A 25,636-nucleotide genomic window follows, 5' to 3' on the forward strand; every position below is an offset into this window, starting at 1 on the left:
TTAGAACATAGGTGTAGAATATACGAACAACTTTAGAACATAGGAAAAATTTGGAACATAAGAAAATGATTTGCAACATAGTAAAAATTTAGAACATAGGAATATAGAACATTGGAAAAAAAAAAATAGATCATAGGAAAAAAATTGGAAATTTAGAATATTGGGAAAAAAAATAAGAGCATAGAAAATAAGTTTAGAACATATACTAAAAATTTAGAACATACGGTGAAAAAATTTAGAACATAGTGTGAAAAAATTTAGAACATAAGGTGAAAAAATTTAGAACATAGATAGAAAAAATTTAGAACGTACAGAAAAAAAAATATTAGAAAATAGGTAGAAAAGATTTTGAACATAGGATAAAATTTAGAGCATACGGAAAAAATTTAGAACATAGGAAATAAATTTAGAACATAGACAAAAAAATTTGAATATAGGATATATATGTAGAACATGGACAAAAAACTTTAGAACATAAACAATAAAATGTAGAACATGGGAAAATAGTTTAGAACATATATATATTTAGGGCTTAGATTGAAAAATTTAGAGCTTAAGCAATAAATTATAGAACATATGCACATAATATTTAGAACATATGATAAAACCTATTAGCTCAATTGGATGAAAAATTTAGAGCTTAAGCAATAAATTATAGAACATATGCAAATAATATTTAGAACATATGATAAAACCTATTAGCTCAATTGGAAGAGCACTATGCAAATGCATAGAGGATGTAGGTTCAATTCCTACATAGGTTATCTTTATAAATAACTAAAAAAAACTTCAAATGTTTTTTTTTAAAAAAAAAAATCCAATAAAACAAATTAAATTAGCACTAAGTTATATGAGCAGAAAATAAGTAGACTAAATTTAGAATATAGGGAAAAAAAACTTTAGAACATAAGTAGACTAAATTTAGAACATAGGAAAAAAAAAATTAGAACATAGGTAAAAGAATATTTAGAACATAGGAAAAAAAAAACTTTTAAACATAGGTAGTAAAAATTTAGAACATAGGAAAAAAAAACTTTAGAACATAAGTAGACTGAATTTAGAACATAGGCAAAAGGTAAAAGAATATTTAGAACATAGGAAAAAAAAACTTTAGAACATAGGTAGAAAAAATTTAGAACATAGGAAACAAAACTTTAGAACATAAGTAGACTAAATTTAGAACATAGGAAAAAAAAAATTAGAACATAAATAGACTAAATTTAGAAGATAGGAGTAGGCAAAAAAATTTAGAACATAAAAGAAGAATTACAGAAATGCCATTACTAAAGGATTATTTTAGATGGTTAGATCAAAACTAATAAATGGCTGAGATTGGTTCTTATATAGAGGAGGGTTCTTATATGAGCCTTCCTCTATATATATATATATATATATATATATATATATATATATATATATATATATATATATATATAAGTATAAAAGTAATAACGATAATAGTATGAATATATATTATTGTCATGTAGCTTGGCTTAGTTCGTCGTGCATCTCAGTGAACGTAGATACAGAGTTTGAGACCAGCAGTGCACAATTTTTTGATCTTTATTACTATTGGATTAAGGAATTATTTGAACTTAAGGAGTTACGTATAATTAGTTCTTGTCATAGATGTCGAAAGTTAAATAAATTTAAGTTAATTCATAAATAAGTTCTAAAAAAAAAATCATTATAAGGTGACTTATTTCTTTCTAAAGTACTACAGTATATACTATAACCTTTTATGAAATCTCATGAAACTAGAAAAACAATTTATTAACCGTCGAAATATCAAGGAAGGATAGAAACAATGAACAATTAGAAACCGTTGTAAAATACTTCGTATTACCTATAATAGGAAATGAATTAAGTTGGGACATGATTGAAATCTACAAAGTGTAGAGAATAGAGATTGAGAGTGAGAGGGAGAGGGAGAGTGAGGATGAGAGAATTACAAAGTGTAGAGAATAGAGATTGAGAGGGAAAGTGAGAGTGAGGATGAGAGAATTATAATTGCAAGTTTTTTATAGCCTCGGCCTGGCCCCCAAATTCTGTTTCAATGAGCGATTATTTGCACATGAATTTATTAAAGAAAAAAAAATGCACATGAATTTGAGTTACTAAAATGTAAGCAAAGATCCACCAATTTTATATATAAATGTAAAATGACATCCATTTGAACTAAACCTATAAAGTATAAACTAGCTAAAACGCCTTTGAGTTTGAGTGTAACAAATTAACAACCAAGAACAAGCTGTCATGTGAATAAGTATGTAAGCTTGTTCTTGGTTGTTAGTTTGTTACACTCAAACTCAAAGAGGTTTTAGCTAGTTTATACTTTATAGGTTAAGTTCAAAATATCTATACATTTTTCAACCAAAATGAACAACTTGGTAGATGATGTACGTAATACGGAATATATGGGAATTCATAGAGGTGTTGATTATTATTGGGTGGTCACTCGGTCAGTAATGAAACTAGTACGATGTCGATCGATGGCTCATAATTGTAACATGTTAGTATGTGTCCCGAATCACTTTACCCCAATCAATGTATTGACTTATAGTATATGGTATATATCATGTATGATTTTGTTATAGGAGAAGCATATAAACTTTATATACTTCATCTATTTCTGAAAGTTTGTCTCACTTTGCATTTACGCGATCTTCAATAAACATCTTTAACCATAAATATTTTCGGCTATATATAAGTGAAAATTATAAAAAGTAGATATTTGAAATGGGCAAATTTTTCAAAAAAAAACCTTTTAAATGCACCATTTTGCGAAAAAAAAAAACCATTTAAAAGCTTTTTTGTTAAAAAATCCCTAACTTAAAAAATTTTTGTTCAAAGAAACCTAGTATCCCTAATTAACTCAATTAACCTCTAATCTCTTCTAATTACTCTCTAACACTCACTTAACTATTAAATAATTAAATTAATTTATAAATTAAAAAAAATAACAACCACCACCACTTTAACCACCAACCCAACCACCTTCCTTTCTCTCCCCTTCCCCTGGCAGCCACTCCCACCACCGGTGACCCAACTCCACTGCCGCCGACCCCCTTCCCTTTCCCTCTTACCACCTCAGCCACGAATACCACCTCTAAACGTCCTAACCCCCACCTACGACCGACCCCCTCTAAAAGCCTAACCCCGACAACCTTCCTACCCACCACCTCAGCCGCGAAAACCACCCTAACCACACCCACTCGTTTGTAATTCCCGAAATACCACCGCCCACAGACATCTATCTCGAATGGAATTCCCGAACGGACTGTGTTTTCTTCCTCCCTCTTCTACTTCACTTTTTCCCCCTTCTTCAACCACCATCAACATTCAACCATTTACAATTATTCAATTTTGAAAACCCGAAAATGTTGCTTGAAAACCCGAAAATGTTGCTTGAAAACATGGCGCTGAAGATCGGAAATCGCCATTGACGGGGTTGATTTGCTTAATTTGTGGAATTTGTTGTTGATTTGCTCTTTTTTTGCTTTAGGTTTTGATAATCTTAAGGTGGGTTTTCGGGTTTAGGGTTTCGAAAGGGGGTTGGCCGGACATGTAGGTGGGTCACCGGAGGTGGAAGGTTTAAGGCAGCGGCTGAGTTGGGGGAGGGGGCTGCTGCAGGGGAAGGGGAAAGGGAGGAGGGTGGCTGGTGGTTAGATACTTAGAGTGGTGGTGGTGTTTAATTTACTTCCGTTTTCTTTTACTTACAACACTTCCCTAAATAGGAAATGTCACAATACTTGCAACACACTATAAAAGGAAAGTTACTTTAGAGAAAAACTATACTATTTCCCTTATTTAAACCACATGGCCCACTAAATTACACTCCTAACAATCACTCATCCTATTTTAAAGTTTATTATATCATGTAAACCCCACCTTTCTTAATTACCGCACTAAAGGTGTAGGAGTTTATAAGTACTAACCGCGGAATAAACATGAATCATATTCATACAGTACATAATCCCAAGATCTAATGCATAACACATAAAGAACATATAATTGTACCTTTGAAGCGTGATTCCACGTGCGATCGAGCAATAACAATGGGAGATAAAGAACCCCAAGTGTGATTCCTCTAATTGGTCCACGGGCACGGATTAAGACCTCCACTAATGCTAGTTAGTTGCAATTGAACCCTTCAATTGACCTTCTACGGAGAAGAGCGAACAACGAACCAACCATGAACCACCACGAACACTAACGCGCCATTAGGAGTGGCCGGCCGTGAGTCCAAAGGGGAAATGAGAGATAGCCGTGAGTTTGAGAGAGAATTAGGGTTTTTGGGATTGGTTGCCTTGATGTCAATTCTGCTGTAAGTTGATTATGACTACTGTTTTGCAACCCTAGGCATGGATCTTATTTATAGATCTCATCTCTAAATAAGAGCCCATGTCAAAAACCCAAAACCTAATTCTCATCTAACTATGCTAGCCCAATCCATTTCATGATTGGTTAATTGCTCATGAGGCCCATTAATGGGCCACTAACTTGCTTAACCCAATACCCTTGTGTGTGACCTCATAGGATCCATTCTAGCGGGCTTTGGACTATTTGACTAGTTCAAAAATCATCGCTCATACTCTAGCAACAGATGATGACGACCCAAAAGAACGAACTTATTATCTCCATAATAGTGATCCTTGATATATCTAGTAATTGCACTTATCGAAGACATAATTCCTTCAATCTCCCACTTGTCTGAGATAAGTGCGCAATATTCAAATTCCTTAAGTCAATGTGCGTCGATTTCATAATATGATTGCATCTCATGTCGTGATCACATTAATCTACAAATCTTTTCTTGAAAACAGAGTTAGAATTATGATAGGCCGTAGTCGAGCCCTACCAATGATAAAGTCCTATCTTGGTCTCACTAACTAATAGCAAGGGTAAGAAAGGGTCGAACCCAATAGAGGCGTTGAATCAACCACCGAAATACTACCGTATAATTAAATAAGCTAAATGAAGTCGAAAATGGTTTGGTTTTATGAAACAAACACTACTTCAAGTCAACTAAAGCTAGGAGGAGATTAACAATATTTAGAGGATTCTAGGGCTCGGGTTATACCACTCAACTTCATCACAAATCACAATTAGCATTCACAAACAAGGTAAATTAAGGGATAAAATAGGGAAAATCATCTAAAGCACCCAACTACTCTCTCAAGCTAGAGGGATTACTTGAATCATGAATACAACCTACTCTCGTGGTTACAAAGCATAAAGCAAGTGTTAAAGCATAATCACGATGACATAAACATTCCCTTGACTAGAAATTCCTATTCTCATGGCATTTCAAGTCAATTAAGCATAAGGGAGCTAACTCAAGTTCATCTCTCGATCCTTTGTTGAGAAAGCTTGGATAATAGTTCTAGCAATGGCCATATACAAGAACTAAGCAATTAAACCACTTAAGCTCAACTAATTAGAACCCAACAATTACCAAATTAGCACATGCAACAAGTAATTAGTGACTACATTGAGGGTTTTACCCAAACCCTAGAAAATTAGACTACTCACAATCCATGGAGATTAAAACAATTAAGAATTCCAAACAATTCATGAGCAAAATCCAACTAAGAATTAAGCTAATTAACAATCTAAGCATACAAGAATTAAGCAAGAAAATTAACAATCAAAGTAATTAAAATGGAAGAGAAGAGTGAGAAAAATATTATTAGAAGCTTGAACTTGAATAACAATGGTGGAACTTGTCTTCTACAATGATTGAGAATGAAATTTCCAAGCTAATAATTATAATCTAACTAATGATTTGAGAATATTTGTGTTTCTACAATTACAAACTAAGAGGAAGCACTAAAAACTTGGATGTCGTACAAATGAGCAAAGGGGAGTATTTATATGACTCCCAAATAAAAAGGACGGAGAAAACAAGAGTTGGGCACGACTACAGGTCAGCACGGACGTGCCAAGATTGGCACGGACGTGCAGCTAGTTCAGCACGGACGTGTCACCATCTGCTACTGATTTGGCCAGGAAATTCTGCACGGACGTGCAGCTTTGAAGTGCAGAATCAGTTTTGAAACTGATTTGGGCCAAGTGCGGTGCACGGACGTGCTGGATGATTTGCACGGACGTGCTGAAGTCTTGCACGGTCGTGCAAGCTCTGGCAGAAGCGCAGGCTTGCTGGAACACTCCTGCACGGTCGTGCAGGACATGGCACGGCCGTGCAGGGTCTTCTAGGCCCTTTTCTTCACCCTTTTCTTCGGTTTTGCTCCTTTGTTACGACTTTTAACCTTGGTTTATCATCCATATTCTTCAAATGATCGTCTTTGGACCTAAAAACTCAACAAAAACACTAACAACCCGTGAAGCAAGGGATACACAAAAATTGCACGAAAATAGAGTAAAAGTGAACCAAAATGCCAATATACCAAGTAAACAAGGTTCAAAATCACCCTAAAATCATATCGAATAACAAGTTATCAAATTACAAAACAAATGATTACTATGTAATCCATTTGAGCACGGCCATGCTTTTTCTGAATTCTCCCTCTTCAAGGGGCCAAGACACATTCCTAATTAAATAGGTAGACTCAATCCAATCTTGTGGCAACCAAAGCTCCCACTCAGCTTTTGAAATAACCGGGAAGCACCCTTTATAATCTCCAGTTACGGCCAGACGTTTGAGTGCACCACAGCCATAACATCCATTGAATGAAATCAATGTTCCACTCATGTCAAAGGAATCCACTAATATATCCGGAAGCTCTATACTTGAACTTCAAAGTAGGTCTATAGTTCGATCATGCATCATTCATGCATATCCATGTAATTAACCGAGCATCATTACGCTCCTATAGCCCATGAAACTGCACTATCTAATCAATCTTAACATGCTAGTCCATTATTAGAAATCATTTATGTCCAGTTTAATGATTCCGAACTAGGAACTTAATAATGTATGAATTTAGTTCACCTGTGGGGTTTCATTCACCAGGTCATCAACCTGATGAGCCCATCAATTCATAATTATTTTGGACATTTTATTTAAATTCAAAAACCATAATTAAATAAGATTGAAACTTTGTTTCAATTGATAAACATAATTCTGCAAGTTAATGTATCACTTATGTAATATGTTTTCTCAAAACATACACAACGTAAATTATATAACTTGCTTCAATCCAAGAATCTTAATATGACTCTCATACCTTGGTCATGGAAGGGGTTTATTAAGTAGAGTTCATGAGACATTCTCATAAACATGAATTTTGCTATTTCTAAATCTTATAATCATATTCATCTCCATACACTAAGAATTTTCCTTCGTCCTTATACAAGGAACTTAGGAATTTCTAATTTGTATTCCAACATCACATTGGATTTCGATTGAAATCTATCATCACTTGTTCTTTAAAACACGTAAATCAATATAGACGAGTATAGTCCATGGCATGCATGATGCATCCTTTGCGAATTGCATAAGGATCATCACTCAAAACCTTAATTTCATCAACCTTTCTCAAAGCATTGAATCATAAGCAACGTGCCATGTTACATGGAATTGAAACTCCTTTCAATATAATGTTGAACCTTATAAGAATCTTATCAATATAAGTTTCTTAATTAAGCTCAAACATCATTCGAGACCTATCTTTATAAATCTTGAATCCCAAATGTACTCATCATCCTCTCCAAGGTTTTTCATACAAAATGCATTAACCATCACTTGACTATTCAAGCAACGAATAATTGCTCTTTGTAGTAGACCAAGAAGACTTCATAGCTCCCACTAAACATCTTGTATACACAAGACCTTTTCTTCATTTTACGAGAACATCAAACGATTTGAGTAACTCACAAAATTAAGAACACTAACTCCCTGATGCTATGCATCCCTAGGATTATTGGATCTTCAAACTTTTGATTGTATCATATACAAATCTTCTTTCATGAACAATTTCAAGAAAGTGTTTTGAAATCCATCTACCAAATCTCATAAGGTAGTAATCACTAAAATGTCTTTAATAGATCTTTGCAACGTGACTAATGTAAAGGTTTAATCTTAATCATAGTCATACTATGAATTTGTTGAATCCATTAACAAGTCTTTGCTTTAGTTAGAAAACACTTTTATTTCTTTTCTGCTTTTCTTATAATGGGTTTCACCCAGTTTAGGCAAATTATTCAAGTGTCATACACTTGCTTACAGAGTTAGAATCTATTTCAGATTTCCTAGTTTTAACCACTTGGAGTTATAACTTGTCAAATCATCTTCATTACTTTCATAATCTTCATGTTCCAAAATGAATATTTTAGAACTCTTAGTCAATATGAAATCATATTTCTTTGGCTAAGTTTTACATATATTAGTCATCATTGTGGGCTTTATGCAACAATTGAAACTCATACAACAACTTTGTTTAGTTTTCAATGAGAAACGACAATAGAGGATTTGCACTTGGAATGCACTACCTTCGACACATGGTTATTAATCCTATTACACTTAATGATACCATGCATTGTCATTTGTAACATGAGGTGAATCATGCTCATATTGTTGCTTTTATTCGATAATTTCTCAAATTTCTTTGAGATTTTCGAATTCATTTTTCTTGAACTCTTTCAAGGCTCTCAAACTTTTCGAGATTATTATACTCCCACTTGCCTTTTGAGGAGACACATTTAGCATAGGGTGAACAAACCATGGTTTGATCCATGTTTGTTTTTTGCTTTTCTCGAACTCTTTTGAGATTTACACTACTCCCACTTGACCTTTTGGAACAATTTCCATAAGAGCACCTACTTGAGCAACAAACATTTTGTGCCAAGTATGGTTTGTGTAGTAGTACCCCGTGCTCTATATAGGAATCGAACGTGCATCAAACGATTTAATAAAACTTTTATTCTTTGCTTTGTAGAAAGACTTATTAATAAGGACTTTTCTTATCCATGTCACATATGAAGCCTTTGCTACATTTTGATTTGACCTGTGTAGTTTGTTTAGTCTTGTAGCTTATCTTAAAAGTATATCCCTTGAACAATGGTTGGAAGATGGGTAATTTACATCCATTATCAAAATGTATCTCATATAGATTGATAGCTTCTTTTATAAACACTTCATAAGGTTTTCTTTCGGATTTTGTTGTAAAACGATTTCACAACTCTTGGATGTTTATCAAGGTCTTTGCTTAAATTCTCATTATTATGATCATATCACAATATTTTGAATGTGTTGCCAAGTACATGTCTTGACTTAAATTTTCACATTTACAATCATATTGTAATGTAATCATTATTTTGTCAAGTTGATTCTGAACTTCATACTGAACCTTTTGAACTTTTCAAAATTTCCATCTTATGCTTCAACTAAGCACAAGTAGTGATCATATCACAAATGAAGTTTCATTGTCCATCTCTAGCCTTTGAACCTTTGGTTTTCGTACATCGATATGTATTCGACCTCGAGTTTGCATCATCATTTCTCTAAATAGTGACTTTGTCAAAATTCAAATTAGAATGATAATTACATATATCAATAGATTCATAATCTAATGATATTGAAAGTCCATCCCTTTGGATCTTTCGCATGCAATGTTCATTTTCATTCGAATTAATTGACATTTTAGAGACAATTTTATATATAGAAATAGATTAATTAAATCTATCATGTAGAATTTTAAACTTATTTAGCAATTCAAAACACATTATGACTCAATGAAGCATTGAATAACATTTATTCCGTGTTTTTGAATCTCCGATACTTAGTCATTACTAACATTGAATGGTATTTTGATAATGGCAAGAATAAATAACATTTATTTAATTCTAGCCAATAACAAGGTAAGGTGAAATGTAAGTTCTATTTGTAAAGTTGCAATTTTTGCTTCCAGATTTGTAGATTCTACTTGTGAAGTAGCAATATTTGCTTCTAAACTTGTAGATTTATTTCTTCTTTAGCTATACTTCTTCTTTTAGTTCAAACACATTGTGCAATGAGTGATCTAAACAAGACATCATATGTCCAAGAAGTAGCAATATGCTAAATCAATTTCTATAATATACTTCTTAAATTGGAACATTTCCATTCTTATACCTTCCAACTATATGATGTAGTTTCTAATCAATTGGAATTGGTCCATTTAATTTGAAACATTTGTTGTTCATAACAACTTTTAGCATGTAAGTAGTTCTAGGTTTGAGAAGTAGCAACTTGTTTGCATTTCTTAGCGTATAACTTCTTAATGCAATCCTCATATATTCCTAAACATTTCCCATTTGAGCCACTTAGAACATTTCTCTTAGGTTCAAAATGATAATTTGCTTAACTACTTTAAGCACTTTTCATGATTTTGCTAAGTTTATTCTATCATTATTCATATAAGAGCTTAATCAACTATTTAAATCTTATATAAAGTGGATGAAAAATAGTGTCATTTGATCAACTTTTGATCATAGAGATTTCCAATCATTTTCTTATATTCAATCATATTGAAGATAAGAGATTTTATTGGATTTCTTTACTTGTCTTTTAGAGGATTTGTACCTCTCATCTCATTATATTCCTTGAAACACTTTTCTAAATGAAGATTTGTTGGCATTTTACTCAAACATTTTAAATAAAACCAACCTTAGACATGTGACATATGTTTCTAAAACTTGCCTTTTAGAACCATCTTAGCAAAATTGGAATGTAGTTTTATGGATTATCTTTTAACTTTTTGAGAACGTTTCTCAACTTTATTTTCAATTAAGGAGATTATATAATAATAAAATAAGAACGACATGTTACTTATAAGTAAACGCAAAATTCAATTATGTTTAATAAAAATTTAAAGTGCCATAAGCGAATTAAATTGGCAACTTTAAAGCATTTATTCAATTTTTAATTGATCCCTATTGAATTAAATGATTCCAAGATCCTTTATTTGTGCAATAATTGACCGGACTGAAGCCCTACCATCAAGTATTACATTTTCAAGGTGAGTAAACTCTTTACTGATTACAACTCTTTGTAATTCTTGGTTGAATAATTACCCATCACATGTTTAATTATTACCCTTAGCATCAAGGTTCTAAACTCTTAGATAACCTTGTCGAGTATAACCAATCAAAAGCGTAGAACGTGATCTACCCCCACTCCCCAAAGATATAATATGACACCCAGCTGAGGCATGACCCATCATAAATATCAAAGGTTTCATCGGGTTTTTAATTGGAAAAGCGACCTCAATATTACTGGGACCTAGATTCATTATGTTGTGATTAAATAGTGAACTCTAGTGCATCATCACAAACATCAATAAAATCTAACATGCATAATAAACTGCATGCGTAAACAAGACATAGCATGACCTCTAATCCTAAGAAAACTAATAAAGTAAATGCTCCCACTTGAATCATCATGGATTTCATCCACCTTGCTCCTTTGGGCCTTCACTTCATGGGCTTCTTAGATTATCTGCAACCTGTAATTCTACTCTATTCTATCTACTACTTAAATAAAATGAAATAAAATTACAAAAATACTTTATCGGTACGTAGACCGTACTAACATTACAAAAATACATCACGATGCGCAGATCGTATTTAGCAATCTACTGGGCCATACTAGTCATTATATAGCAATAAACAACATCATATATTATAAAATTGCCACATAAAAAATCACTCATCATGCTTTCCTAAACTACAACATCGAATATTCACAATTAAGGAAACATGGCATATAAATATCTCATATTTTAATTAATGCAATTAGATAATATCATATATTATTCATGACCATCAATAAAACATCGTATATTTTAAATTAGGCATGAGATAGAATCAAATCTTATTTCAATCTGAAAAGATAAATCATATTTATCCTCAAAGATTATCTTAACAAATTAGGAAACTCTATCCTAATTACTAGCCAATCACAAAATTTTAAATCAATTATTATCCTAAAATAATTCTGGGATAATCACATTATTTAAATCAATTATTATCCTTTTGGAATATGCTTAGAATATCTTATCCAAAATTAACCACTTTAATTATGGATAATAATCAAAATAACAACTTTAAACAGGATAATATCAAACTTAACAACTTTTGAAAGATTTGATTTTATCCCATAATAAACAATATTTATCCAAAATAAAACTGATTTTATCCCAAAATAATTTTGTAATTATCTTGAAATATTTTCAAAAACAGTTTTTTTTTTTTTTTTGAAAATATGCGCCAGCCACAGTGGTGTGGCCGTACACCTTGCGGTGTACGCTGCACGGCAGCGACGCAAGGGCAGCAGCAGCACACTGCACGCAACCCTTGTGCGGCACTGTTGTCGCTGCTCCTGCTGTCCGAGCTCCCTGCCCATCCCCGCCCTCCTTCTTGGACCACCTGGTGCGGCAGTTGCCGTGGCAGCGCCACCCAGCCGCGACTGTCGTACCTTAAATCCTTTTTTTTTTAAAATTTCAATTTTAATCAACAACTTTTGTTAAATAAAATTCATGTGGTCCATGATAAATTAAAACATAACTTTTTTGCTAATTCATCCAATTAAAATTAAATTCACAATCTAATTTTAAAATCTAGGGATCTTCATGAAAAATAATCCCCAATTTAATTTAACTCTTAAATTAAATCATAGATCATGCAAAATTCACAATTTACACATGAAATCAACTAGATTAAATTCATGAGGCATAAAACAATCAAAATTATTCAAAACTAAAACATAAAATCTAAATTTTAGGGTTTCGAAAAATTCGAATCTAGGGTTAGGGTTTTAAAATTTTCGATCATAATAGGGCAAAAATCGGATCTCTTCATGGCTATTTTGAGCATTATTAAATCACATTTAATCAATTCCAAGAGTTAAATCACATTTAATATAATAATTGACCCATAATTAAATTATTCTCCCTCCTAATTGAATTAAAATTGTGGATTATCAAAGAATTATAGTCAATATCGTAAATACAATAGGCTAACTGATACCATTGTAGGAGTTTATAGGTACTAACTGCTGAATAAACATGAATTATATTCATACAATACCTAATCCCAAAATCTAATGCATAACACATAAAGAACATATAATTGTACCTTTGAAGCGTGATTCCACGTGCAATCGAGCAAGAACAATGGGAGATAATTAAAGAGCCCCAAGCGTGATTCCTCTACTTGGTCCATGGGCACGGATTAAGACCTTCACTAATGCTAGTTAGTTGCAATTGAACCCTTCAATTGACCTTCTACGGAGAAGAGAGAACAACGAACCAACCATGAACCAGCACGAACACCACACGCGCCACTAGGAGTGGCCGTTCGTGAGTCCAAAGGGGAAATGAGAGATAGCCGTGAGTTTGAGAGAGAATTAGGGTTTTTGGGATTGGTTGCCTTGATGTCAAATCTACTGTAAGTTGATTATGACTACTGTTTTGCAACCCTAGGCATGAATCTTATTTATAGATCTCATCTCTAAATAAGAGCCCATGTCAAAAGCCCAAAACCTAATTATCATCTAACTATGTTAGCCCAATCCATTTCATGATTAGTTAATTGCTCATGAGGCCCATTAATGGGCCTCTAACTTGCTTAACCCAATACCCTTGTGTGTGACCTCATAGGATCCATTCTAGCGGGCTTTGGACTATTTGACTAGTCCAAAGATCATCGCTCATAGTCTAGCAACAGATGATGACGACCCAAAAGAACAAACTTATTATCTCCATAATAGTGATCCTTGATACATCTAGTAATTGCACTTATCGAAGACATAATTCCTTCAAAAGGGTGTGTTGCATCTAAAGAAAAACGGAGGAAATATTTTTTAATTTATATATTAAATAGTTAAGTGAGTGTTAGAGAGTAATTAGAAGAGATTAGAGTTTAATTGAGTTAATTAATGATACTAGTTTTCTTTGAACAAAAAATTTTTAAGTTCGGGTTTTTTTTAACAAAAAAGCTTTTAAAAGGTTTTTTTCTCAAAATGGTGCATTTAAAAGGTTTTTTTTGACAAATTTTCCTTTGAAATATTAATATTTATTTCTAGTGTATAAATCATACAATTTGGTCAAAGTTATTTTATTTTGACCACATGTATAGAAAGTGAGTTGAACTTTAAAAAATGGAGAATTACATGTTTTAACCTATCTAGCTTAAGGTTGCATTTCGTAATGGTCAAGTTTTGGGGTGAGACGGACTCATGTAAGTCCACTATCTTCATTTTCCTTCTTCCCCTTTCGATCTCTCTCCTCTTGCCCATCAATGGCGGCCAGATCTTCCACCACTCCCCGCCTTCTCTCCCGCACCTCCCAACTTGCTGGCGATGAAGAATGATCATATGCAACTTGCTTAGGAGATTAGTGCTTCGAATTTGGAGTTTCGAAATGATCTGGAGAATGACCAGATCCGTGTTGCTACTCTGTTGAGTTTGGGGAGGTCGAATTCTATTGATAATGGTTGAGATAAGGAGGATTTTGGTGAGGCGGCTTTGTGGCGGCGATTTTGGGTAAATTTTATTAATTTGATTTTGGGAAATTTGATTGTGGAATTGTTAATTAATGATAAAATGTAGGAGTTTGTTATAGATGATGTGAAATCTGAGGGTTGAGGAGAGAGAAAATATTGTAGTCATGGAAGAAGAAGAGGTCAAAAGGGTCAGTGGTGATTCTAGAAGGAGAAAATAATCTCAGTTATTAGATGTTTATTGTTTGGTATTTAATTGTTATTGTTTGGTATTAAATGTTTATTGTCAGGTATATATATTAGTATTGGTAGGTATTAGATTAATATTAATTGGTCTAATATTTGTCAGGAATTAGAAAATTTTAGTCAGGAATAAGATTATTTTTATCGGGAATATCATAAACAAAACAATATTATGATATATTATTCAGAATCACAAGGTTATTTTATGCACGAAAATAAAGATGTTAATCAGGAATAACATACTTCGTATTAATAACAATTTGTAAACCACAAATTTAGAGAAAATATCATAACTTTTACAATCAAAATCATAACTAATTTGCATATTTGACATAGCTCATACTCCACTGCTTCAAGCTTGACGCGAGCAAAAAAAATTATTTTCAATGTCTTTGCATCTTTCCAAGTTGAGACCTCCGCATTATGCGCTGGTTTTTTGATCGACTAGTTGATGACAAATCCCAGACCCATAGGAATCCAAATCACCTTCCCAATTATTATAAGAACCCTAAAAATAAAATTCCCATTCATGGATGAGAATCAAAATCCCAGAATTTTGGGAAAAACCCTGAAAATTAGAACAAACGCTCAAGATGGAGAGAACAAAACAAAACAAAACATAAAACAAAACAAAAAACTAAATTGAATTGAAGAAAAAAGGTCGGAAATAGTCTAATTTTCGAAGAAATTAGACTATTTCAAGAAAACTATAACCCTAAAAAAAAGAGGAGATAGAAGAGAGAAAAAGATTAAAAGAAAAAAGGGGATTTAAAATTCAAGTTACTCCATATGTTCTTGAATACTTGCAATAGTATGAATTTTTACTATTTATTCATCAACATTACCCAAACTTTCTTATTAATATATAAAAATCGAATACTAGATTAAATGCATTGTATATTTTCTAAATACCTTGTATCAATTTTACTAAGATTTGCTGATAAATTGCACATATACATGGTCAAACTATTGAAAGTATTCAGGAACAAAGTGTGTTATGGAGTAAAGCTATGTATCCTAACCTAACTATTAAATGAAGAACACCTAGGGAAGAACAAGTTAATGAAGTGTGAAATTTGAGAAGATATAATCGTTGTGTCTCACAAATCGAGGCCTTCCAAAGGGAGGTTTGATAGGTACTTGTATATACATATCAAGGGGCATTTGAGACATTTGAAGAAAGAATAATTAATGTATTCCATGAAGGAGTAGTTTATTGGAAAAAGAGGTTAATTGTTCTGTTGCACAAGTTGTGAAAAGAACAACAATAAAAGTTGTCATATATACTTCATTAATGCATTGTAAAACTAGTTATTAGCCCGAACAATGCCCCCCGGATCCAATTGGTGGTTTGTACACCCAGGTGTACCATGAGCATGGTACACCCATATTAAAGTGGAAAGAACATAACAAATAATTATAAAGTACATGATGAATTTATAAAAGAACATATCACTGAAATATAAAGAACATAGTATATTATGAGATACTTTTTATCAAAAAACTAAAACATAATTATGAATTGAGTTTTACCAATAATTTAATGTCAAATAATTTCAAAATAAGTATTACATTTGAATCAGAAAATATTCAGGTATTAAAAATTTCTCTATCTAAAATTAATTTTACACAAATATAGTTCAAAATTTCTTTCTTAAATTTCAAAAATTCAAAATTCAAAATTCAAAATATAAGAACATATTATATATGTAAAAAGAACATGATTTGTATTATTATACCCAAAAAACATAATTTGTATTATTATAACCAAAGAACATGATTGATATATATTACCTTAAAGAACATTGTTTGTATTGTAAAGAACATATAGTTTAAACTCAAATAACATATTGATCAGACTTAAGAAGCATACTTCATTGCAATTTAAAAAATGATAAAAGAACATTCATCAAAATAGGAAGAACATCATCTTCAACCTTAGAAAATAACACCAAAACATAAAAAATGATAACAAAAAAAATTTAAAAATACCTTTTCTCTCAACAACAAATTTGTCAATTACATCGATTTTTCAATTAAATGATTCATCAAAACGATAAAATCAACTCCGAAATAACATTAAATCACTTTGATATTCAAAATTTACCATAGTTTCTCTCTCTATAAACCCAATTGATTTCTCTTAACAAAAAAAATGAAATTTTGTTTATAAAAAATAATATGGTATGTAAATAATGAATCAAGGAATAAAAATAACAAATCAATCTTTAAAATCAAGAGGAGAATCGTTTTGATTTTTATTTATTTTTTTATTTTTTATTTTTTATTTGCTCGTGTACTATGTATTTGTATACAATGTTCTTTCTGCGTTTTTATACTCATGTATTTTGACCGGGTACCATGCTCATGGTACACCTGAGTGTATGATGAAATTTTCACCCCGGATCACTATAAAATTTGTAAGTTTGATTAAAATTAAAATTATATTTAAAAGGTTAGTGTTCAACAATATTTACAAGTGAATAAAATTATAATATAACAATAAATTTAAGATTAATGAGTGCTAGTTTTATTCATTTTACTCTAAATAATAAAATAATAACTTATTGCCAAAAAAACAATAATAATAATTTATGTAAATATTAGGGAGTATTTGTATAATTGCTTGACTAGTATTTTATCTAGAAAATTAGCATCCAAGGAATATAATCAACAACCATTAGGCCCCGTTCACTTCACCTTATTTTTGCTGAATTGAAATTATTTTTACAAAAACAAAATTATATTTGCTGAACTTAAATTATTTTTACTGAACTAAAATTAATTTTAGTGAACTGAAATTATTTTTACTGATTTTATATTATAATTCTTCTTTAAGAAGACTGAATTTTACTGAACTGAATTTATTTTTACTGAACTGAAATTAATTTTACTTTACCGAAATTAATTTTACTGAACTGAATTTATTTTTACTAAATTGAAATTATTTTCATTTAATAAATTTTTTTTTAAGGTGAAGTGAACAGGGCCTTTGTGTGTGATTAACGTTTTAATGTGCAATTATTTAGGAGTTACATTATATGGGAAAATTAAGTACAAAGGTTATACATACGAAGAGTTTTAGAGTAATGAATGATGACACATATCGCTCATGTGGCGCCAAGTCATGTGAAAGGAATGGTGACACATGATAGTAGCATGTTGTTCCTTTGAGTTTTAATAATATTATAGATGTGAATTTGGTGCATATGTTATTTGTTTTTTATAAAGAGGAGCTGAGATGCTTTTATCTCATTTTACCGTATAAATTGGAATTTGCATGATGCAATTGCAGGCCACCTTTCGATTTTATGCCTCTAAAGAAGTCTTTTACTTTAAATTTTTTTACGGCTATTTCACCAAATGTCACTGAGCAATTTAAAAATTTATCAAATGCCATCGGACTTTTCAAAATTCACCAAATGCCACCGAGTTTTAAAAAAATTCACAAGGTGCCATTATTGTCTAACGGAGTTAACTCCTTTAATAACTAGGGCTTAATCATGACACATGTGGACACGTGTCAGTCAGCTATTGGTTTTACAAAAAAGTAAATTAAATTAAAATTTATTATTTTTTTTTTAAAAAAAAATCTCTAAATCTTAACCCAAACCAACCCCCACTACCATAACCACCAGCCCAAAGCCAACCGCCAGAATCCACTAACCTCCTGTCGGAATCCGCCGGAACCCCCTAACCTCCCTCTTGAACCCATTGACCCCACCAAAACCACTGACCCCTCTTAATCCCCCTTTCCTCTTCCCGATAAATCACCCCAGCCACCGCAACTGTCTCACGCAATGCCCACAATTTCGCCTGCCCGACTCCAGCACCTTGACGACGACCTACAGAACTTCTCCTACCCGACACCCCCGGCGTGATCCCTACCCCAGCCCCGCAACCACCTCACGCACCAACACGACGCATCACCATAGCCACCGAAATCGACCATGGAAACCAAAAATAAAACCCGACTATGGAAACCCTTCACCCTCAAACGGCCGAAATCGACCATGAAAATCCAGAATGGTCGATTTTTATGGCCGATTTCATCGTTTCAAGGGTGGAGGATATGAGTGGTTTTGCGCGGTGGTGATGTTGTTGCCAAAGCTCGTGCTCGCTATTGGTTTTTGGGGTCGGGGCAGTTTGTGTGGGTGGTTTTGGGGGTCGGCGGTGGGTCAGGTGGGGCGTTAAAGGGACGGCCGGCCGATTTTTGGTGGTTAATGTGGTGGACGGCCATTTTCCGGCCGTTTACTTGTCTCTTTCAAGCTAGATTATATACTCAGTATTATTTTTTTTTATTTTTTTTTGACGAATATACTCCGTATTATTTGCTACAAGTGCTTTTGACACATTTTATACGGAGTTTTACAATATGGAATAACTTGGTATGGTGGAGAAGTTATTGTTGGAAGATTTATTATCGCACCATTTCTCGCCTTCACTTTCTCACCAAACCACCTTTGCCCTTAGGGCTAATGAAATATTCAAATCTATGAACATATTAGAATCTATTCGCAATTGCACATTATAATTCTCATTCAGTTTTTTAAAGCTAGCCCTTAAATCCTAAATTACTCAAAAACATCACAAATTTATAGGTGGACAATTTAACCACTTATTGTGTTGGGTTAACTAACACTCGTCAATCCACCACCGAGGCCCAGTCTTTCTCACAGTCCCGAACCCCTGACTCCCAACCTTTGCCCTTCCCTCTCTTGTAACTCAGTCTCACACCCACTTCTAACTCCCTCGTCCGAACCGGAAATCATCCTTTTCCTCGTCCCAATTTATCCTCCCAAAACCGCCTATTTCCCATCCACACTACCAGATCGTTGTTACTGAGAATTGTTGTCATGGTGTATATAAAGTCTCTTAAGGAAACTGACGCTAATGCGCATTTGTACCATGCTTTTAGCTAAAATAGCTTCAGGAGAATTATTAGTTGTGTAATTATTGATAAATAAAATAAACCGGTATTAAATGTTGTACCAACACAATAATACAGCTCATACTGTAAAGTTTCGATCAAATTTTGATACAATTGTCATAGTAGTTTCCACGAGTTAGATTAAACATTGAAATAAGGAGGAAATATTTGACGAAAAATGTGCAATATTGGACAAGATAGAGCTTTCTCTGAAAGCAGTACTAGCAATTTTGGCCAATGCCTAAACATTGATTCTTGATGTTATAAGTCAAAAATCAATGGTTCCATCATGTAGACTAGCAGCAAAACAATCAAGAGTTAGGCACTAAGCACTCCACACATCTGCACACACCCTCAGATTTTTGGGTTTACAGCAAGGTAACAACGCTAATGGCCATACTTCTGAAACTCCCACTCGCTGTTGTCTGGTAAATAAAATAACAGACGAGACTTAGGGAAATTATAGCAATAATAGACAATACGGAGTAATATATTGCAGAAAGATTATGCAAACAAACCTAAAGGACAAACTTGACGGGTTTTAAGCCATCGGCTGATGCAGTGGAAATGAAATGCATGATTGCACACTCCTGCAAAATAATTCCAAATTTAAGCCAAGTGAGAACTGATAGGCCACAACTGATAAAAGTTACAGATGTTAGGATACATCTGAATAATATGACAAACTATCGACCAAGATAAAACAACTGAGCTATGAACCAGGGAAAAAACACCAATAGACATCACAGAAACCAAGAGTTCATATAAAATATAACAAAACAGAATGTAGCAAGTGTCATAACAACTTAATCAAATTGCTACCTCAAGCATCTAACAAAAAAAACTATTATCTGCAGGAGAGATTTCAGACTGCAATTCAAACACTGAGAAGCAAGTTGTTCAGACTATTAATATTGACTTCACGGACCCAAAACTACGCTCGTGTATCACCAAGTGTCAATTTAAACAAGCAGCCATACTGGAATAAAAACATGCAGTGAGGAGTTGTTCAAGAGTCAGTCTCTCTATCAATTTTTCACTGCTGTTCAAGCCATATTATAGGATCCCTAGTGAAATATACGAAAGTTCTTCTAAACTGTACATAAACCTACATTAAACAAAGTTCTCCACAGAAATAGATATGTATCTATGAAATTTGAGTTTCAAAATTTGTTTACTTACTTTTTTATGTATTCTTTTCCCTATACTTTAGGATTGGCATGGGAAACAGATAATGAAAAGATTATTGAATATGGACAATCATGTCTATACAAATTACAAATTTAAAATGTGAAAACAAATGAAAAATATAACACCCAGAAATCAAAGCACATTAAAAGAATGGAAATACAGAGGACGAATACAAAAAAAAGTAAATTTTATAAACTAAAATTATAAAAAAAAAAAAAAAAAAAAAAAAAAAAAAAAAAAAAGGTTAGATTATGATACTTAAGGTGATTTAAAATCACAATGAGGATATCATGGTACTCTCAAGGTGCTTAAGAATCATAAAGAGAATAGCCTGTAGATACCCCATGCAAATGCTACAACTACGGGCTTACACATTCAGAGACCATGTTACGTGGCTACAGAGTGCAGAGAAATCACCGCTTTATTATGGAGTAGCTTCCAAAATAGTAGGCCCAACCCTCTAATTTATACCACATTATAAGAAATCATTTTTTTTCCCGGTTTCATCAGATAGCTTACGATCATCTTTAAAAACCATTTAACCCTCAAAACAATGTAATAAAGCAGCTACTTCAATACAAAAAAGTTCATAATTCTAGCAAGAGCTAAGACCGTACGAGCAAAAGTGATCTTACAGGATAAGTCCAAACATCTATAGTTTTTTAAAATATTTGTTCAGATGTTCACACTGCAGCATGCTACCACTTCAGCCAAGTATAAAATTTTCAGACATGCACACTTAACCCCACACCCACACCCAACCAAAAAAAAAGAGGTAACATTATCAATACCAAACCAATGTACTCCAACTCTATAACATATAATCTACAACAACACTCGTAACCAATAAAAGTAACTCTATGTAGTTTGTACTGTACCCTATTTCTTCTGAGCAGTATTGAATGCATCCATATCAACTCTTCAACTCACGAATTATCTCAAACACTAACATAGTTCTCAATCATTTATCATTCCTATACCAAATCAACCAACCAGTAAATAATTTTAAAACAATCCCCTTGCTCCACTAGTAAACACTTTGAAAAGATAGTCAAACATATTCATAAATCTTATCTGTAAAGGAATATTGAGATAACTGTGCACATTAATGACTAATTTTCCATATGTCTAAGCTCTTAGTAAAGAAAAGATTTCCTTGGTATCACCATAGCCAAAACAAGGCACCAAATACAAGCATGAAAAACAGCACTTAAGGCTCTACACAAAAAGGCAAAAGCCAAAAAGTATGATCGACTTCGAGGCTCTTGGCAAGGCAAGTTTGATAAGGCACAGTAGAGGCATCGTAGGCAGTTGAAACTTAAAGCAGACCCTTAGTACGATAACAATACAATATCAATCAAACTAACTGTAGTTATGGATGCCTAAATGCACATAGCTAAACCTATATTCAACACAAACTATAAGCAACACTGTTTTAGATAGGCCCACAGGAATGCATATAGACTAATATACCTTTCAATCATAGAAAAAAAGAGTCATTAACTTTCCAGTCCTTTATCTAAGATACATATATCATCATCACAGAAAATCAGCAACAATTTATAGAAATAAAAATAAATTAAACAACATATGTACATATATGCCTGTGCATGCCTTTGTCTCTGACCTCAATCACCTAGGCTCTAAGTGACTAAATCTCTATTTCCTTAATGTGTTTCATACTCTCATGCCTTTTAAGACATTTGTCCACAACCATCCACAGCATAGTCCTTAAAGTTGTAGAAATGTAACTTTCATTATTAAAATAAAAAATAAAAAAAATAAAAAAAAACAAAATCAAGTTCCAAATCTCATACGAAGTAACTCTTAACAGAAAGATCAACAAATATATTTGGAAATCAAATCTAACATGCTCACAACCAAAGCCTCATATTAACCAAAGTAACCAATTCCAATTTTAGAAACTGGATTGTAAGATCAAATACTATAAGGAGATAAGCTAAAACAGAAACCCTTGAGATAAATTTTTGCCCTTTTTCATCTTTATTCAGCCAACAGTCATTTAGAGCACCAAATTTCCTTGTTAGAACATTAACCAACAGCAACATTTTCTAACATAAAACAATCACAGTCAAATTTGTGACATCAAACCCAAATCTACTATTACCCACATTTATCCCAAAAGCCTCCATTCAGAATTTATATTAACATGCAAATCCCACAAATCACAATGGTTAGCCCTCGAGCAGATTTGCAATCCCCAAGCTACATTCATTCATCTACTTTTTCCTCATCAAAATAATTCTCAAAAACAATACTACGTACAAACTAACAAACTCTCAACCAGAGTACATCAGAACAACTGTATCTGTATCTCCCTTTCTCCAAGGCTCTAACTTCACATTTCTATCGAGGCTTCTAAAAGAGCAGCAATCAACTCCACTACACAATTCTATATAGGCTTCTAAAAAAGCAGCAATCAACTCCACTACACAATTCTCAACATCATACACCGTCCACTCTTAACAGCAATACGTCTCCTGTAATTGTTGTAAACACTGCCTATCCGATACCACACATTTTCAAAATTTGTGCAATGTAAACAAAATAAACACACCCTCTCCCACGAAGTATGCTCAATCGTAGATGTCAAGCATTCACATATCAAGCCACGAACTCAAATTCCGAAATTTCACAATCTTTCTAAAATTATATTCAATAACTCAATTCCAGCACAAACATAGAGCATATAATATCACAAATATTAAACATCAATAATCGGGAGAATTTATGAGAGTTCAAGAGAGAAAAAATTACCCCAAGCAACAGTACACTCTTCACTGGTAGCACTCGCCTGGTTAGCTTGGCATTCAATACCTATTCAAACACAACATCAAAAAACCCAAATATATTTCCCAGAACAAAAAAAAAAAAAAAAAAAAAAAAAAAAAAAAAAAAAAAAAGTTTAAAAACTCACAAAGATCCATGATGTGATTCCTGCAAATTGCGCAATTATCAACCACAATATCTGCAAAAAAAAAAAGAGCCCAAAAATCAACAAAAAAAAAAGCACAAATTATCCAATAAAAACAGAAAATTAGGGTTAGGGTTTATAAGAATTGGAAGTAAAAAGAGGGGTTTAGAATTACCCCAAGCCCAGAGAGAAACGGCATTCCATTTCTTGATCTCGAAACGTTTCGGTTTCTTGGATGAAGAAGAAGGACCAGGAGCAGAGCTGGAACCGTCGCCTGCAGGAACCATTGCCACGTCAGTCGCCATTGATGGAGTTTCTTTTTCTCTCTCCTTGTCAAAGAAAAAGGTTGGAAAGTAATGGAATTTTTATTTGTTCCTTATTGTCAAAAAAAAATTGATTATAGATTGGGTTTTTTGTGTATATGTTTAGCCCAAAAGGAAGTAGATTATGGATTTTTACGAGAGCCCAAAAGAAAATTAGTGTAGATTTGGGGTTGGAGGGGTGCTTCATCAGCCCACTTTAGAGAGTTGTGCTACCTTTTAATCAAAGACTTGGGTATCCGACCATGAGATCGGGACTGAAAATAATTATAATATTATATAAACCCTGGTGTATGGTGCACTTAGAGGTAATTTTTTGCTCATTTGATAATTAAATGAGCAATAATCATCAAAATGAATGAATAATACCCTTGGGTGCATCATGCACCCAGGTGTCTATAACAATCTCTCGATTGGGACCGTTGTCACAGTTTCAGGTATGTCAGTGGATAAGATCTCTAAAATTGAATGGCCAACTAGATTGTTTTGCCATTTTTTTTATCAAAAACTTTTGTATACATCCGGTTTACACTAATATTAGTGTACATCGAGCAGTATAAGGGTAACTTTTAGCTAATCTTAGGGTAACTTTTTGTCTTTTTTGGGTAACTTTATACATAATACAATTTTTATATAAATCAACAACAAGAAAAGTTTTATAAAGGTAATTTAATTACATTCAATCACTTATAATTGATTTTTAGTCATTTAAAATGTGATTATTTACTAATAAAGCGTAGATAATTTTTATTTGAATTGGGTTACTTTAACGCGTATTGGGGTAACTTTTATTCATTTCAGGGGTAACTTTTAATCACTTTAGCTTATCTTTATAATGGATGTACAATAATTATTGTACACCCGATTTTTTTAAAAGTTTGTGTTTTTTTATTTATTAAAAAGGGGTTAATAGTATACTCCGCATAGAGTCATCTTATTCTAGGCCCTATTTATAGATAGTAAATTTTCTTTATCTATTTATTTATTATCATAATTAAAGTATAGTCTTGAGAGAATATTATTTTAATTTCTTGTTTACCTTTTCTTTTTGATAAAAAGAAGGTAATTTATAAGTTTCTTACTTCTTCAATTTTAGATTGGTTTATAACGTTTAGATTAGTTATGTATGAATAAAAATTCATTTTATTATTTAACATGTTTTACCAACTAATATTCAGTTAATTATTATTGTGTGCTTATGAACGCATATTACTACATCAGTTTTAATCTCATTAACTACAATGTTCGAATATCCCACTAAATTCTCCATGAATTAAAGATGCTAAAAACATGTGTCAATATTATATTATATACAAAGTACTTGGTATATTATTACATTGGCTAGACAAAATTAAGTAGGTAATAGATCCGCAAGATATACGACAGAAATGTAACACAAAAGATATTGTATGTTGGCTAGGCCAGCTCAATTGATAGTTCATATTATTTGTATGTGTTTGATAGTTGTACCAATACCAATTCCCTTGGCTGTTAAAAGCATGGACGTGCAAACAAACAGCCAATTTATTTAGTGGTGCTACCAAAGTTAATTGATCAATCGCCGTTGCTCTTTAT

General features: G+C 32.7%; 1 protein-coding gene across 1 annotated transcript; it reads right to left on the minus strand.

Annotated features, from left to right (window-relative positions):
• Positions 1-19,613: 19,613 nt before the first annotated feature.
• LOC110733846 (RING-box protein 1a-like) lies at positions 19,614-24,124 on the minus strand. Its single transcript, XM_021913923.1, has 5 exons — positions 23,917-24,124; positions 23,745-23,795; positions 23,585-23,644; positions 20,134-20,205; positions 19,614-20,040 (listed from the first exon to the last, which is right to left on the minus strand). Exons 1-5 carry the CDS (start codon positions 24,044-24,046, stop codon positions 20,003-20,005), a joined length of 351 nt encoding a protein of 116 aa, XP_021769615.1. The 5' UTR covers positions 24,047-24,124; the 3' UTR covers positions 19,614-20,002.
• Positions 24,125-25,636: the final 1,512 nt, after the last annotated feature.

The sequence above is a fragment of the Chenopodium quinoa genome, unplaced genomic scaffold (assembly GCF_001683475.1).
Source record: "Chenopodium quinoa cultivar QQ74 unplaced genomic scaffold, ASM168347v1, whole genome shotgun sequence".
NCBI lineage: Eukaryota > Viridiplantae > Streptophyta > Magnoliopsida > Caryophyllales > Amaranthaceae > Chenopodium > Chenopodium quinoa.